At 42.6% G+C, this 17,933-nt stretch overlaps 1 protein-coding gene across 8 annotated transcripts in view; it reads right to left on the reverse strand.

Annotated features, from left to right (window-relative positions):
* Positions 1-13,754: 13,754 nt before the first annotated feature.
* LOC102921651 (enoyl-CoA delta isomerase 2) overlaps positions 13,755-17,933 on the reverse strand; it is a 35,318-nt gene continuing 31,139 nt past the window's right edge. For 7 of the 8 annotated variants that reach the window (XM_042278343.2, XM_006983522.4, XM_042278344.2 and 4 more), the window contains 3 exons: positions 16,251-16,340; positions 14,684-14,827; positions 13,755-14,071 (listed from right to left, as the gene is read on the reverse strand). In XM_042278343.2, coding sequence (XP_042134277.1) covers positions 13,916-14,071; positions 14,684-14,827; positions 16,251-16,340 — 390 coding nt within the window. In that variant the 3' untranslated portion in view covers positions 13,755-13,915. Of the gene's footprint in view, positions 14,072-14,385; positions 14,474-14,683; positions 14,828-16,250; positions 16,341-17,933 lie in introns of all 8 variants that reach the window. The other variant, XM_076573166.1, reaches the window with a different exon arrangement.

A 17,933-nucleotide genomic window follows, 5' to 3' on the forward strand; every position in this document is an offset into this window, starting at 1 on the left:
TCTATCCCCACCCCCCCCCACCCACCCCCCCCCCCCCCGCTTCCCGCCCTCTTTTGCTCACTTGTTATCCTCTGGTCTCTATTGCTATCTTGCTGTCTCCATTATTCTCTACAGTTCTTCCCTGTAGTGGGTAGCTGTTCCAGCTTTGACTTTGAAACACTGCTCCTAGTGTGACAGCAGGTAACTGCCACACCTTGTAGCTATAGTTTTCCTGGTCCTGCCTGGGCCACAGTCAGGACAAATCTCTCTTACCTGCCAGTCCTGCAGTTGTTCAAACCCAACTAAGTAAACACACAGAGACTTATATTATTTACAAATTGTATGGCCATGGCAGGCTTCTTGCTAACTGTTCTTATAACTTAAATTAACCCATTTCTATTAATCTATACCTTGCCACATGACTTGTGGCTTACCAGTATCTTACATGCTGCGGTGGCTGGCAGCGTCTCCTGACTCAGCCTTCCTGTTCTCAGAATTCTCTTCTCTGCTTGTCCTGCCTATACTTCCTGCCTGGCTACTAGCCAATCAGCATTTTATTTATACAGAGCACTATCCACAGCAACACCTGCCTATGACCTGCCCCTGGGCCATGGCTGAGAGGGAGCCCCTTAAGATTCGAGGTATGTACATACGTATGTGCTTGCCCCTTCTAGTTACCTCATGGTCCTGGGAGCTGGATGGTAGACCAAGCCAGATTTCTCTGCTGGATGGTACCTCATCTCTCCCGGATCCTGTAACCAACTTCTATTGGCTGTAAGTTACCCCAGAAATAAACCTCTCTTGATTACCAGATAAATTACGTGGAATCACCTCATTAACTACAGTTATACTTCTTCTTTCCTAGTCCTGGCCATGTCCAGTCTGTTTCTTTTGCTCTGGACTCTTCCTGATGAAACTTCCTGCTGCCAGATGTGGTAACCAGGTTCACATCTTTAATCTCACTACTTGGGAGTCAGAGGCAGGTGCATTTCTGTGAGTTTGAGGCTAGCCTGGTTTACATTGTGAGTTCCAGGACAGCCTGGGATATGTAGAGAGACCTTGTCTCAAAAAGCAAAACCAAAAACAAAACAGAACTTCTCCCCAATAAAAGAGTGGTCATGTCAGCAGTTTTCTTTTTTGTGCCCCCTGGAATACACTATTCTCTCTGCTCTCCCTTTCTTCGTTGCCCTGGTCATAACCAGGCTGCATCTCTATCTGTCTATGTGTACTCTTCCAGATAACTGGATATTTTTTTCACTCATTCACAATAAAAAAAAAAAATCTTCCACCTAATAATGGAATGATCATGTTAGTAGTTTCTTATTTCATCCCCTCCCATAAAGCCAGGTGTTCCACACATCTGTAATATCAATACTTGGGAGGCAGAGGAAGAAGGATAGAGTTCAAGATTAACCTAAGCAATATAACAAATTTGAAGCCAGCTTAGGCTACATGAGACTCTCTCTCAAAAAACTCAAAATCAAAGCAAAATACAAAACAAGCACAGTTGAGATCTGTTTCCTTCTCCTCTTCCTCCTCTTCCTCCTCCTGCTTTCTCTTCTCAAAAAGATCTAAGTCACACAGTGCATTCTCACAAGTGAGTTACAGAGGGTGACCTAGCTGGGTACATGCAGCCCACATGTACAGGACATGCAAGCTTGAGCTGGCTGGATCATAGGCACCATCATGTCCCATTGGGTTGTTCCCTTAGGGTACAAACTTATACAACTGTAAATGTTCTTCGTAAGCTGTGGCCCCAAGTACCTGGAACACTACTGTGAGACTGAATAAATGTTTGTTAATTGCTGCACTCTTCCTGGCTCAGGAATGTCACCTGACAAGGGAGACTCATGGGGGATGTGCTTGCTCTAAAGGAGGACACCACCAGCAACCCCCAGACTCAGAGGGTTTATTTTACAAATCTGAGTAGATGAGGTGGATTGATTGCTTACAGCTGAATAAGGAGGAGGGCTTGTTATGGTATACAGCTAAATGATATACAGGCAGGTTTAGCAGGCAATCTCTGTAGAACAGCCTCAGGCTTTAGTCACCCAGAAGAGGAAGTCCTAGTTAATAGTTTCTGTACTTACTGGCTGATCTTTTGTAAGCACTGGGTACTAGTATCAGATGAAGGCTTTGCCAATTTCCTGAACTTGACCTGGATGAGATTTTGCCATTCCCACAGGTCTGAGGCATTGTGGACCTTGATATGGCTGTGCCGGTATCAACAACACACTAAGGGTTTCCTTCTTCACCACAGCTAATAAAGCAAAATGTTGTTACTTTGGATCTGCACATTATAAAGAAGGATTTCGAAAGCAGGCTGGAAAATGTAGATATAGGAGCCACTGATGTGGACTAGAGTGGTTAGAAATGGAAGTAGGAGGGGGTTCTCTTTCTCTAGAAGAAATTTTATTTTCTTTTGCAAGCTTGTAAAGTAAAGCTCACACTTTGTAGCAAGCTCAGCTTGGTAATACCCAGTATTGTAGGATAAGCCTGAAGTAGAATTATTGGTCCTCTTTAAAAATCCTTAAGACTGAAGAACTCTAAAGTATCTGTGTCTGGTAGCAAATTCTACTGTACCACACATCCCAAAGAACAGGAGCTTAGCAAGATAGAATAAGGTTTCTTTCTTTAGATAATTTACTACATTAAAGAGTATGCTTAGAAGAGAGTATTTTGAAAGAGAAATCATAGGTAAACTATTAGCTGACCCAGCTCCTCTTTCCCCTTTTCTGTTCTTGATGCTAGACACTGAAAGGCAATATATTCCTTCCTGAGAGCCTGATGGCAGATTCTGGCAGGGGAATGGTCCTCTTCTGAGGGAAGTTGTCCTGCAGTTTAGGGAGGGACACACCAGGTGGGTGGTGAGGAAGGGAACACCTTCCTAGCCAGTCAAATCAGGTGCCAGCCAAACCTGCAATAACAGCACTGACAGATGTCACAACCAGATCACACTCAAAGTCAAAAAAATTCCTTCTTAAAGTAATGGCAATCAGATATTTTAACCTCTACATTTGGGAAGTTGAGGCAGAAAGACAGAATGCAGGTTGCTGAGCAGCCTAGGCTATAGAGAGAGGCCTTGTCTCAAAAAAAAAAAAGTAACAGCAAACAGAAAATATACCAAAGCCACTAGTGAGGAGAGAATTTTCTTTGTTGTGGATTTTTTACACTACAGATTTTCACACAGTTGTTTCTTAAATGTTATTTAATTTTCAGGATCTACTTTTTGGTTCCTTTTTGTACATATTGAACTCACATTAATTGCTGATTTTAAACAATATAAATGTTATAATCAGTCTGAATAACTTTTTTTATTTATTTAACTTTATTCATATTTATTGATGTTATGTAAACCTTTTAGCTATTGAGTCCCCAAATTGTGGGATGACTCATCCCTAACAGGCTTGAGGGCCAGCTGGCCCAAACAAGTAAAAAAGATACTTTCTGAGAGCCAACCTGGGTCTGCCTAAGGGCCTTAGCAACAGCAGCTGAAACATGATCTGGAGATGACCTGGACCAATGAGAGGCAGCCATGTTACACCAACAGATGCATATTCATCAGACTTCCCTCCAGGGTGGGGTGGAGGGTTTATAAGGCTTGCCTCTTCCTAAATAAACTGAGCTTGTTTTGACATTTTCCCAGAGTCTGTGTCATTGACTTCACCTACTTGGCCCTCTCCCCCAAAGGGAACAATAGCACAGGACCCTGCTACACCAAATTAAACTTTTGTATTTTAAATTTAGCACAGAAAAAACACCCTGTGAGACTAACCACATCTAGATGAGCCACATTTATCATAAATATACATGGACTTGTTCCATGTTATTATTTGTTCCTCCTCTTATTTTTATATTCTACTTCCAGTATTAATTGAACTTTTAAAAACATTTCATCTTATTTGAACTTTATCTTCTTGTAATGATTTTGTGGTTTCATTGGGGATTTAAAATAATACAAGAGAATCAATTCACAGTACTACAGTGAAATACTAGACATAGGCTACCTAAGAATGAAACAGAATTTTATTTTGGTTCATAGTTTCAGAGATTCAAGTCCAACATCAGGCAGCCCTATTGGGTTGGGTCTCTACGGGGTGATGCCTCATGGCAGGGAAGTATGTTGAGTGAGTGCTCAGTTCTGTGTCAGGAAACCCTGAAAGGTGGGGTGGCTGGATTAGGAAATGGGGAGAAGGGAGGAAAGAGGGGGAGAAGACCTGCATCCCCTTTCAAGGGCACACCCATAATGACTTAAGTACACTACACCCCTTGTGATGGATTCCCTGGTAACAAGACTTTAACATACTGGCTTTGGGGGGGATATTAAAAAGCCAACCCAAGGCAGCAAACAGAACATTTCAAAGGCAATTTAATATCAGAATTTTACCATTTCCATAGGAATGAACTATTATTGTATTGGTCTTTTTATTTCTCCATTTTATGTTTTAGTCACTTTGGACATTACTTCTTTATACACTGAACATTCCATCAGGCAATGCAGTGGCTTCAGGACTTTATAATCCATGCTTTCTATAGTCAGACAGATGAAAACTCAAAAGAACAGTCACTATTGCTCCTTTTCCTCTGAAGCCCAGGCTTTTCTCCAGGTCATTACCCTCTGGCCTTAAGGACCAGTATAGCTTTTCTCTGAAGTAGGTCTGCTGGTCACAAAATCTCAGTTTTCCTTCATGTAAGTATGCCTTTAATTTCTCAGAATTCTGAGTTCACAATTCCTTTTGTTCCCTAGAACTTTAAATTTGGTTCCACTTTCTCAGGGTACCCATGCTTTCTGATGAGAACTCTGTAATCACTCAACTTCAAAATCCTGTAATGGGCTGTAGTGGTTTAAAAAACATGGCCCCTGTGTGCTCATATATTTGAATGCTTGGTCTCCAAAGGTGGAACTGTTTGGGAAGGTGTGTTGATTAGAATGAGAATGGCCCCCATAAGCTTGTAGATTTGGTCACCAGGGAGTAGCACTATTTGAAATAATTAGGAGGTATGGCCTTGTTGGAAGAGGTATGTCACTGGGGGTGGACTTTGAGGTTTCAAAAGCCCATGCCAATATCAGAGCTTTCTTCCTGCTGCCTGGAGATCTGATGCAGAACTCCTAGCATCTTCTCTGGTACCATGTCTACCTGTATGATGCCATGCTCATACTGTAATGGCAATGGTCTATACCTCTGAACTGTAAGTAAGCCCCAATTAAATACTTTCTTTTATAAGAATTGCCGTGTTCATGGTATCTCTTCACAGCAATAGAACACTAAGACAGAAGTATTAGGAGGTGTGGTTTTTTTTTTAAAGGAGGTATGTCAATGGGGTAAGCTTTGACATTTCAAAAGCCCATGCCATTCTCAGTTAGCTATCTCTGCCTCAAGCTTGTGTCTCAAGATGTAAGCTCTCAGCTCCTGCTTCAGCACCCTGCCCACCTGCCTGTTGCCATGCATACTCATGAATTATAACACTCTAGAAACACAGAGCCTCGAATTAAACACTTCCTTTTATAAGTTACTTTGGTCATAGTGTTTTGTCATAGCAATAGTAAGATAACTAAGACATGAACATATGCTGTTTTTTTCCTCTGGCTATTTTCAAGAGATTTCATTTACCTTTACTTTTCAATAGTTTTGTGATGCTGTATCTGGATATACATTTATTTATATTTATTCTAATTGGAGTTTACTTTTTAAAAATCTGTAATCTTTTGCCAAATTTGAGAAGTTTGTGGCAATTATATTATTATTCATGGATTGGTGCTGGGATTTAAATGTGGGTTTTGTGCATGCTAAGCAATGCTCTCCCACTGACCTACTCCCCACCCGTGGAAGCTACTCCTTCATTTATCATATGCTTTGTGGTATCTATCAAGGGAGTGATTTGTTTTTGTTTCTGTCTTTTATATTGGTTATTATATTTTTACTCTAAAAATTTCTGTTTTGTTTTCTTTTATCTTTTATTTCTGGAATGATGCTTTCTTTTGTTTTAAAGGTATTCAAGATTGCTTACATAAAAAATTAAAGCTTTAGCAGATCATTTCTGCATTCATGTCTTTGTGTTACTGGTAACTGATGACTGGCTGTGTGAAGCGTTCCATGGCCCTTCATATGCTGAGTTTTGAGTCTTGTTTTTACCCTTTGGAGAATGTTGACCACTGTGCACTTTGTTTGTCTTGGTAGGCAGTTACCTATTCAAGTTCAAAGGCTCGTAGTTCAACCCCTTGTCAGTTCAATTTCCATACTTTAAATACTAATCATGTCTATCCTGTGTGTTCATCACCACCCCCACCCCTACAGAACAGCAGTCAACCTGAGTCCAGGAAAAATGCTGGTCAGCTGAGTTCTAGAAGTCTTTGGAAGGCTCATCAGGGCCAGTTCTACCCATGGTTAGTCCACAGTTAGTGTTTCCAACTTCCCCTGAAGCAGATAGGAAGATAGGGTGCCTAGGGTACAGGAGAAGGGGAACAATCTCCTCACCCTAGGATCTGCTTGTCTTTCCCATTGACTGAGAGTCAAGGAAATTCAACATAACTGGGTAAGCTAAGGCTGCCTGTAACAGGTGCCTTCCTAATGATGCCTCAAATATGGATATAAAACACAAATGTGCTGGGCGGTGGTGGCGCACGCCTTTAATCCCAGCACTCGGGAGGCAGAGCCAGGCGGATCTCTGTGAGTTCGAGGCCAGCCTGGGCTACCAAGTGAGTCCCATGAAAGGCGCAAAGCTACACAGAGAAACCCTGTCTCGAAAAACCCAAAAAAAAAAAAAAAAAAAACCAAACAAAAAAAAAAAACAACACAAATGTAATATTCTTACTTGGGGCCAGGACATCTGTGGTCAGAGTTTTATCACATAAGCTTTCTTCTCTGACCCCCCCGAATCTACACAATGAACTTCATAAGATCACATTGATTTCATTTACAAAAGGAAATTATTTATGGTAAAGAATAAATACACCAGCTGACATATTTTTAATTGCTCTCTAAAACTTTACTTAAATTTAAAGTTTTCTTTCATTTTAAAGTCTTGCTGGTAACTCAGGAAACCACAGGGCTTTATACAGACTTAGGAAGACATGTAAGTGTGATTCCTTCAAGGAGTCCAATCTCCCGTTTTGGGATTGTGTACTATACTTCCTGTCTAAATGTTTAATCCACTTTGTCTCACTTCAGCTCATCCTGAAATTCTTTTCTATGACACCATCAAGGAGCTGGCTACCTCAAAGGGATGTCCTAAGAGGCTACTAAAGTCTTAAATTACAGGTGGCTATGCCTTCCTGATGTCACTGACTCTCCAAGTCTCCCTAGTACTTTGGATTAATGGAAGTCTCTTTTCTGATTGTCTACTGGTAGCCATCCACTCCCATGCCTGCATTGCTGTGATAGGAAAACAGAGTAAAAGCAGACTGCTGCTTTCTTTGGGCTACAGCTCAGCATGGTCCCCCACTGCTTGACAGAGCCCACTGGACTTGCCCTGTGCTCATCCTGCTGTCTCTCAGCCCCCCTGTCCAGTCCACACCAATCCCGTGCTTCTGCAGCTTGGCTCACATTGCAACACAGCTGTGTGTGCCTCCTGCCATCCTTCGTGGGAGCTCGCCTATATCTTCTATCTTACCTAGCAGCCTCAGGGCCCCTATACATGTGGGTCAACCCTTTGTCCTGCTTCGTTAGAGCTGTATTTGAACTCTGAAGCTTCTGTAAGCCTTTGCAGCCATTCTGTAGCCTATACATATACATATTATCATATAGATGTGATATAGGATCTGAGGGTTAACAATTAAATTCATAATAAAATAACCAATGTTTGCCAATGGCCATCTATCAAGGGAAAGTGGAACAATTAGGCAAACTTCAGTCAACAACACCCACATACCCCTTATAAATTTGTTATTCAAAACATTCTGACGTTGTGGAAAGACACAAATGGGACTGTTTCTGGCATACCACACTCCTGACAAAAACTTCAGAAAACACATCCATTGTTCTATTTCATGCAACCATTTGGCCATACTTGGGAACACTGAAAAGGGTGAGGGGTTAACTGACAGATGATGAAACTCCACTTGATTGTTACTATAGGGAGAAGCAATTCCACTGGGCCGAGATCAACATGTGTCTGTGAAACACTCAGCCAGTATGTTTCAACATTGGACCTCTAGGCAACAGCCTTTATTGCCTCACTTTACAATGGGGTAGTTGCTCTTGGGACAAATGTCACAGCCATGATGACAGATTTTTCAGGAGTGAGAGAGAAGAGGTCTACCTGAATAAACCTTCTGTTAACAGAGAAACAAAACAAAAAACTAAAGGTTCCACTTTAGAAAGTGAAGAAAGAGCCCATTGATGGTCACGAGGGGTGTGTGTATGGAGGGGACAGGGGGGCACATCCTAACTTTGCCAGCTCCTTTCCTTGCACGCTAGTTGATCCTTAGGATGCATCCCTCCTGCTATATCTTTTGGGGGCTACAAAAATACACATAGTTCTTTGAGACTACCATCTGAGGGATTTTGAAAGTTGAAAACTATCTGGCTGCCTTCAGACGCATTTTGGTAAAAGGTAGAAAGAATGTGTGTTTATCATAGATGTAACTCTCCCCTGAATGGAGGTGGTAGCCTGAGACACTGGAGTTATGGCAGAAAGAACATGTTCAAGAGAAGTCCAGGAAGGTCAAAATGAAGTCTCAACTTTGCTGGAAGAAAGATTTCTCAAATGACTGATCACCTGTCACTCAGGTGAGCTACAGAAAACCAGGAGTAGCTCAATGACATGTGAAATCGTCATGAAAGCAACAGGCCTCTAGATAACTTGAAAAAACAGTGGACCAGAGGTAGACATCATTCAGGTAGTAACTGAGCTCCTACTGTGTGTAAGGTCCTAGAGAAGGGATGTTCCACCGACAAACTAGTTCTCAGGGAAGACTAGAAGGTAGGCCTTGATGTAATACACTCTCAAGTAAATGTGAAGTCACTGTGGAGGTAAAGGCCCTGGAGGAAGCACAGAGGGGAACAGAGGAAGGGGCAGATGAGGCAGCTTCTCTAGCCCAAGGCTGCCTGGTATGAGCTGTGGCTCATGTGGGAACTCCTTCTTTTCAGGGATGCTCATTGTAAGGGGTGGAGGATGGCTATTGCAATTGCTGTGTTTATAGACAATGGCATCCTAGGTCTAGAAGGGACTTTGATTGTCTTCTAGTCTATTATTCATTTTTCCCCATGCTAGAAACATCTCTATAGCACCCCTACTGGCCATTGGTGCAGGCATTTCCAAGTATAGTAAATAAAGACCTACTATTCTGTTTCCATCTTGTGGTTCCACATCTATGGATCCAACCAACCACAGATCAAAAATATTTGTAAAATCAAAATTGAACCTGTACTAAACACGCACATATGTTTCTGTTCATTAGTCCCTAACCAATACAGTCTACTGAGTATTTACAATGGCATTTACACTGTGTCATGTATTATAGCCAATGCAGGGACTATTTAAGGTACATAGGATAATATGAGTAGCTGTTCCATTTTCTATAAGGGATTTGAGTCAGCACATTTTGGTATCTATGAGAGATTTTGTATCACTTCCCCGTGGATTTCTAAGGAGCCACAAACAACTGTATGATTTCATATGACTTCTTCAGGCACAAGTTAGAAGTTGGGGACAAGGAGCTTGGCATACCCAGCAGTCTGAATAGAAAACAGTGAATCCCAATTAATGCCCAAGGGGCAGAAAACACACAGGAGCTACCAGCCTTCCAACGACCCTTCCAGAACACCAAGGACAGGCTGCCTTGGGGGACACCTGTACTTGGGTCAGACAATCTCCCCGATATCTGTCCTCATACCAGTTCCTGCCCACACACTCAGTTAGCAGTGGGCTGTAAAATCAGTTCCACTACTCAGAGTTGATTTGGACAGTAATGCCTGCTGTGGTGCTTTGATGTAGCTGAAGCCAAGATGCCTGTAATCACCACTAGCAAACACAATCCCTGATTCCACCTGCTCCTTCCCCAGCCCTGCCAAGCCAGCCAGAAGTCACCTAGTTCTTCTACTGCCACCTAGTGACAACCACCAGTAATTCTACAGTTTTTAGGGAAAATTTTAACTGCACTCCAAAAGAAAGCTTGCAATTTTCTTCTAGCGCTCCACTTCTACTAAAATTAAAACCCATTTAACTGTGCAAAAATTCAAAAGATATGCCCTGTAAGGAATTGGTCTTCACTTTCAAAACCCCCAAAATTGTATGATAGAGGAAGAATACAAAGGTGATGGGGTGGTGGGGGAGGGGAGGGCAGCGCAGGAGTGGTGGGGGAGAGCACTAAAGATGTTTGAGAAAGCCATATGGAAGATCCCTGTATCAGTGGGGTTCTCTAGAGAAAACTGATGAGCTTTTGTTCCTCTAGAATAAGATTTTATATATATATATAAACTTTATATTAGAGTGGCTTACAGTTTGTAGTCCAACTATTTCAACAATGGCTGTCTCCTGACAGAAAGTTCAAGAATCCAATAGCTGTTAGGTCCAGAAGACTGGGCATCTCAGATGGTCTTCAGCATATACTGGAATCCGGAAGAACTGGGCTCTAATATCAGTGAAGGGATGAACTTGCCAGCAAGAGAGGGCAAGCAGGCAAAGAGCAAGAGCTTCCTTCTTCCGAGTCCTTTCTATAGGCTGCCTCCAGAAGGCGTGGCCCAGATTTAGCATGGTTCATCTCACCTTGAATGATCCAATCAAGAAAAATTTCTCACAGTTACGTCCAGCCACTGGAGTTTTGGTTAATTCCAGATATAGGCAAGTTGACAAACATGAGCCATCACACCTACTATATTATGGAGTGAGTGTGTGTGTTTATTTCAGAAATTTTTTCATTTGAAATTTTTTAGCTGGCTTTATTTTTAATCAGCTGAAATTTCACATGTAATCAAGTGTGATTTTTTTTTCCTGGCCATTTAGGACAGCTAAAAGATCTGCTTTGGCCGGGTGGTGGTGGCGGCGCATGCTTTTAATCCCAGCACTCAGGAGGCAGAGGCAGGCGGATCCCTGTGAGTTCAAGGTCAGCCTGGGCTACAGAGTGAGTTCCAGGAAAGGCGCAAAGCCACACAGAGAAACCCTGTCTCGAAAGAACCAAACCAACCAACCAACCAAACAAACAAACAAAAAAAGATCTGCTTTTGTCTGTGTGACAATTCCAACCTCTGGTAATCTCAGGATTGACACACCTTGTCCTTTTCAGGGAGAATGGTCTGAGTTTCATATGCCAAATGAGTGTGGACAGTGTCTTGAGCACTGTGACTATAACCTTGTATGGCCTTTGGGTCTTTGTGGAAGACTGTTTTAGCAAGTCACCAACCTGGTGTGATTCAGACAAGCTCATTCTTGGTTTCCTGTGAGTGGTAGTGACAATCCCACTTTGATTTTCCAAGGCTTTGCTATTTTTGTGTGCATCTGTCCTGTTCATAAACCTGAGACTTGAGGTTCAAGCACAGAATTAAGGAGAGTTCTTTCTTTAAAAAAAAAGATTCATTTTTTTATGTGTATGAATGTTTAGCCCAAATGAATGTCTGTGCACCGTATGTGTGCCTGTTTGGATGCTCTAGAACTGAAGTTACAGATGGGTGTGAGCTGCCACATGGCTGCTGGGAATTGAACCTGGGTCCTCTGGAAGAGCAGCCATGTCTCTTAATCACTTAATCACTTAATCTCTCCAGCCCCCTCATATCCACTCCTAATTTAAGGATTCTCACACAGTTGCTTTCCATATTTTATACAGAGCTTTTGGGCTGTAAGGAATAAGAGGTTCAGGCAGTAGCTGGCTTCTGGGGTGTGTTGTTACCTGAATCTGCCTGGCTTCTTAATTGAATTTTTGGTACTTCATAGTCATTTTACTCTAGAAAAGCTCCACTCTCTCCGTCTTAGGATCTCGGCCCGTGAAAACAGCAGTAGTGATCTCATCTTATTTCATCATTTCCAAGGGATAAAATATGATGGGCATCAGGCACTAGTAATTTGTTAATAAGCATCAATGGTTATTTCTCTTCACATTTTCATAAAACTGAATACTGCAGGCTAAGATTATCAGAATAAAAAATTGGGACTTAAAGTATCTGCAGGTTTTGACATGATAGTTACCTGGAACCTAACTGTTGAAAGAAAGATAAAAAAGTAGCAATATTTTAGTAAGCAAAATATCCTATTGTTTTTTATCTGCTGTACAGAGGCTGCGCCTGAACCTACCACTGCTTCAGCTGCTGACTGCGTCTCTGCAGCCACTGCCACCTCACTGTTGAGGCCTCTGCCCGGGGGAGCCTTCATGACCACCACTGCTGCCTCAGCTCACTCCACATAGGGAGGCAAATACTGTGTTTTTTTTTTTTTAAAGATTTATTTATTTATTATATATACAGAAGAGGGCGCCAGATCTCATTACAGATGGTTGTGAGCCACCATGTGGGTGCTGGGAATTGAACTCAGGACCTCTGGAAGAGCAGTTGGTACTCTCAAACTCTGAGCCATCACTCCAGCCCCAAATACTGTTTTTGACTAAGTATCTTTTTCTTGTACCAAAAAAACCTCAAGAGTCAAATGCTGGGGTGAAAGCCTGCTAGCTCAGAGAGGTAGAGAAAGCAGTTGGCTGACTTTTCTCCTCCGCCATGGTATCAGAAAGAGGGCTCTCTCCTACACCATCTGAAACCAAATTCCTCCACCTGGATGTCCCTCCCTTCTACTTCCTGTGCTTCTCTTTCTCTGACCTCCTGACTTCCCCTTACTCTCCATGGTTACTTCCAGTCAACTAATTGCTTGCTTTGCCTCTTGACCTACAGTTGATTTTTATTTAAATAATGCAATCTCAGGGTTCATAGTGTGATCAAATATCCCACAACATTCTATGTCAATTTTATGGACTTCAACTAGCTCATCAAAGGTCTATCAAGAGACATGGATGGCATTAATCAAAATGTCAAGTTAGAAGGTTAGGTATCTTACAGGTGCCTTACAAAACACCACACTAAAGAATGAGGATTGTAAAGCCAATGAGGAACATTGCTTTTCCAATGACATGACCTATTATTCTTGTCTTGCATCTTGAGTAAACTGTGTAGGTGTGTATTGGGGAAGGGGTGGTGTGGTGGTTTGAATAAGAAAGACTCCTCATAGGTTCATAGATTTCAATGCCAGGTCATCAGGAAGTAACATTATTAGAAAGTGTGGCCTTGTTGGAGTAGGTGTGGCTTTATTGGAGGAAATGTGTCACTGGGGGAGGGCTTTGAGGTTTCATATGTCTCTCCTTTCCCGCTGCCTGCAGATCTGGATATAGAACTCTCAGCTCCTTCTCTAGCACCATGTCTGCCTGCACACCGCCATGCTTCCTGCCATGATGATAAAGGACAAAACCACTGTACTATAAGCCAGCCCAAACTAAATGCTTTCCGTTATAAGAGTTGCTGTGGTCATGGTGTCTCTTCACAGCAATAGAAACCCTAAGAGAAGTGGATTCTTATTTTTTTTCCTCCTTTGCCAGATGGTTGGAAAAGAAAATGCAACTCAAAAAATACTTCAAGTTGGTGATCTAAAGACTGTTGCTGTTTGGCCCAATTTACTTAGTCACTATGTGTGGATGATAAACTGCTATAATGGTGTCAGAGATATGATCTCAGCCTGAAAGGTTGTAAACATTTTTCAAAACAGCTCCCCACGTACACTACCCTGGGGTTCACGGCAGCATCCATTCATGTTAAGCAATGTAAGACTTTCTATTGCCGAAATCCCACACCAATTCTTAAGGCTTGATTTATGAAAGTTTTTATTTGTCAGTGCTGTGTGTCATTCTCAACATAATTGCTGTTAGTCAAGGAAAAGACACAGTGCAGTGTGTGTTGTTCAAATACCGGAAACCGGAACTCGCAGCACACCCTTCCTCTGTGAAGTCTAACTACTGCGGTGGTCTTCACAGCTTTGCTTTTCTGGACATGAAGTTCATGAGTGCATTGATGCATTCCTCTGACAACCACCGTGCTTGGAGGGTAGTGCACTCTTCGGCATTAATGGCGTGGAGCTTTTCTTTCTCATTTTTTCTGATTAACTCCTTGGAAATTCTCATGGACTGATGAAACAAAACCAGCAATACGTTATTCCAACAGGAATAAGATTAGTCCATTCTTGCCCTCCACGGTAATGAATGTATCCTATTAGATTTTACTGAGACATATAAAATAGAGTACACCTTTAATATATACAGAGAGGACACTAGTATTTGTGGGAGATAGGTCTTATTCCTGTACATTTCCAAACAGCCCTAGATGCATACAAAGCTTCTGGTTCCAGGATCACACACTCACCAGCAAGGATGGAAGAGCAATACATACACAAACAGAAGTGCTATAGAGTGAGGATACTAAATATAGCCAGCCTCCTCACCTCCCACCTGGATTCCAAAGTCAAAGAGCTGGGTGTCTACTGGCATCCTCCTGGAGTCACCCCATGAAGGATCTCCTATTTCTGCGCCCTGTAGCACAGAAACGCAATGTCTATCTGCTAAGTTCTTTGTAAAAAAAAAATTACTATTCCCAACAGTAAAGTAACTTTTAATACAAAATCCAGAGGTGCTCAAAGCAACTGAACACATGTCTTGTCTTTTTAGGATGTGTCCTCCTAAGGCACATTTCCCCCTTGGGAAATGATTTCCATGTCCCCACAGTGAAAAACAAATACTAACATTTGGCGGGAGCTTCGCATAGGCTTTCAGCCTGGTCCAGACTTCGTTCTCAAAGGTGCTTTCCGGAAAAACTTCAGTGACAAGGCCTTGAGCCCAAGCCTCTCTTGCTGTGAGCTTCTTGCCAAAGAGAAGCATCTCAGTTGCCTGCAATGCAAAGCAAGATGTGACCCTAGCTTACTAAAGCAGGGCTTCAGTTGACTTCGGGACAGTCAGCCTCGGGGAGACACAGATGCACTCATGGCTCTTAAGGTCGCCTGTCTCTCACAGACCAGGGAAGCTGATGGCCTTGCTGGGCGAGGGCGTTCAAACAGCTGAGGCCATAACCGGTTCTGTCTCTCCAGAAGCTAGAACAGCAGATGCTTCTGTGAGGGTCTGCCTTGGAGAGGCAGGAATGGGAAGCCCAGGGCAGAAATGACCTGAACCATAGTGGCTATTAAACATTGTAAATGATAACCAAGGGGGGGGGGTACAGGGCATAAAAACTACATCCATGTGGTCAACCTTTGAGGAATCCAAAATCCATTCCTAGTAAGGACTAGTAAGTTGTCCTAAAGGTTGAACTTTGAATGTCTTCGTTCTCTGCACACACTCAAATGACTTCTATGTGGATAAAGAAAGGGACATGGGGATAGCTTACATTGCATTTCTATAAGAACCGAGGCCAATGAACAATTTTCTTTCTATAGTTGCATTTTCTTTAAAAAAAAAAAAAAAAAAAAACAACCACAAACAAATTCCAAATGCTCTATCTCTGAAGAGCTGGTTCTGCCCAACTTTTCAAAGCTTAGCTGATTAAAAACTCAGGCTCTGTGACGACAGCACAATGAGGTTAAAGAAGTGTACGGACACGTACTATATACGTGTGCACGTGGGGGGCATTCACTACACACCATCTAATAGTCACCAAACAGGCTCCCGCCACCACACTGAGATGGTGACCAACGTCTGCTGAGTCCTTCCCTCTGTCCGTCTCCAGTCTTGTCTCAAGTGTCCTTGGAACCAGTCCTTGAAGGACAGACAACTGGGTTCGCACAAACACAGAGCTAACCCTGAGCAGCCCGCGGGCCACCTTGGGAGTCTCAGCCCATGGCAGAACAAGAAGACAGCTCTGGCTGGGAGTCACGGGGACTACGACTTCATGGGGCTGCCAAGAGCTGGCAACTTCTGCCACTTCACATGGCCCCAAAGAGAGGATGTCACCATGTCATCTCAGGGGATGCTGCTCATTCACACAGTTAGGTGGCTCTGAGCTGATCGCATCTGTAAAGGCTTCCTAGTCTTGGGCCTTCATGGAATGTCACACGGCTGTGGAGGACAAGGTCTTGTGCAGCCACCAGTGCTCCAGCTCTAGGCCACCAGGTGTCAGACTCTGTCCCTGCATTAGGAACTGCAAAGAAAATATCCTGACCCCTGCCTTACATCAGATCTCCCCTTAGCCGGGTTCCTCCATGTTGCTGAGCAAATAGTCACCCTGCAAGCTTTGCCCAAGGGAAGGAAGACAGAGTACAGGATTGCCTTGGCAACAAAGATGACAGACACACTACACTTTAAGTTTTTTCCAAGTTACCTTTGCTGAGCCCATTATCTTTGGGAAAGTGTAGGAGGAGCATGCTTCTGGGCTCTGGCCGAGGTGGCTGAACGGAGTATGAAATGTTGCCTGGTTGGGATGGGGGAAGAAAAGAAAAGCATTTAAAAATTACTATTTGATTTCAAATGCACAGTTTGTATGTTTGTATTTGAGACAGAGTCTTGCTATGTAGCCCGATCTGGCCTGGAACTTAACTATCTGAGAGAGATTACAGGTGTGGACCACTATGTCCAGCTCAGTATTCTTAATTGATGAGGACATTTAAATTAAAATTATGTGTGATACTATGCACACACAATTCACTTCTAGTGTGTTATTAATGGAGTCTCACAAATATGTAAATTATGTTGCCACCAACTATTTCAGCAGAGAAAACATTTACTACCCCAAAAGTCCCCTAATGGTCCCTGTGGGCAATCCCTTCACTATCTGCTCTCTGTCCCTTCTGTCTTGCCCTTTTCTAGAATGTTACATGCACGGAATCCTAGATACAATAAGACCTGTGTTTCTCACTCCTGCCACTTGGCATAAGGTTTGGGAGTCACTCATGCACTGCAAACTGGTAGCCTCTTTCTCATTACTGTTGTTTTTACCATGTGTACATGCCAGTTAATGCTTTTACTAATGCCTCCAGAATTGTGGCCATTATCCGTAGGGTCAGTCACAACCATGAACTTGCTTGATATAATAATACATTTCCCACTTGTCAATAATACCTCAGTGAAGCTGAAAAAAAAATCCTTTTCAGATTTATTCTATCAAAAAAGAAGTAGTTGTGTGTAGAGTGGCTGTGCCATCAACATTCCACATTGAGAGCACCACCTGGTCCATGTCCTTATTCAGCTTTACTAGGAGAAGTCCTTGTAACCTAACCATGTCACTATGTGCATAGTGGTGCCTCATGTTTTCAGTTTATGTATCCTTTATGACTAGTGATGTTGAGAATCTTCTTGTACACTTATTAGCTGTGTGTAGTAGCATCTTTGATAAAATAACTGCTAACATGTTTCCCACTATTTTTTTGTTCATTTTGTTTTGTTTTTCAAGACATGGTTTCTCTGTGTAGCCTTGGCTGTCCTGGAATTCATTCTGTAGACCAGGCTGGCCTTGAACTCACGGAGATTCACCTGCCTTTCCCTCCTGAGTGCTAAGATTCAATGTTGCAGAAATCTTAAAGAGTCTTATTAATAAAATCAAACCTGAGGCCAGTTATTGGGGTGAAATGCTGGAAGGTCAGAGAAGCAGAACAAGCCACAGCTAACCTCACCTGGCCAACTTCTCAGCTGATCTTGTTTCCCCAGACTAGAAGCCTCTGTGTCCTCATATCTGAATGGCTCTCAGCTGAACTGTGCTGCTCAAAACCTAAAAGCTTAACCAGCCAAATGCTTCTAGATTCTGGTCCTCACACCTTATATATCTTTCCTTTCTACTGTCACTCCCTGGGATTAAAGGCTGGCTTTCTGGGATTAAAGGCGTGTGTCACCATGCTTGGCCGTTTCCAATGTGGCCTTGAACTCACAGAGATTCAGAGGGATTTCTGTCTCTGGAATGCTAGGATTAAAGGTGCGAGTGCCACCATTTTCAAGCCTTTGTATCTAGTGGCTGTTCTGTCTCTGACCCCAGATAAGTTTATTAGGGTGCACAATATTTTGGGAACACAAT

The sequence above is a fragment of the Peromyscus maniculatus genome, chromosome 5 (assembly GCF_049852395.1).
Source record: "Peromyscus maniculatus bairdii isolate BWxNUB_F1_BW_parent chromosome 5, HU_Pman_BW_mat_3.1, whole genome shotgun sequence".
Classification (NCBI taxonomy): Eukaryota; Metazoa; Chordata; class Mammalia; order Rodentia; family Cricetidae; genus Peromyscus; species Peromyscus maniculatus.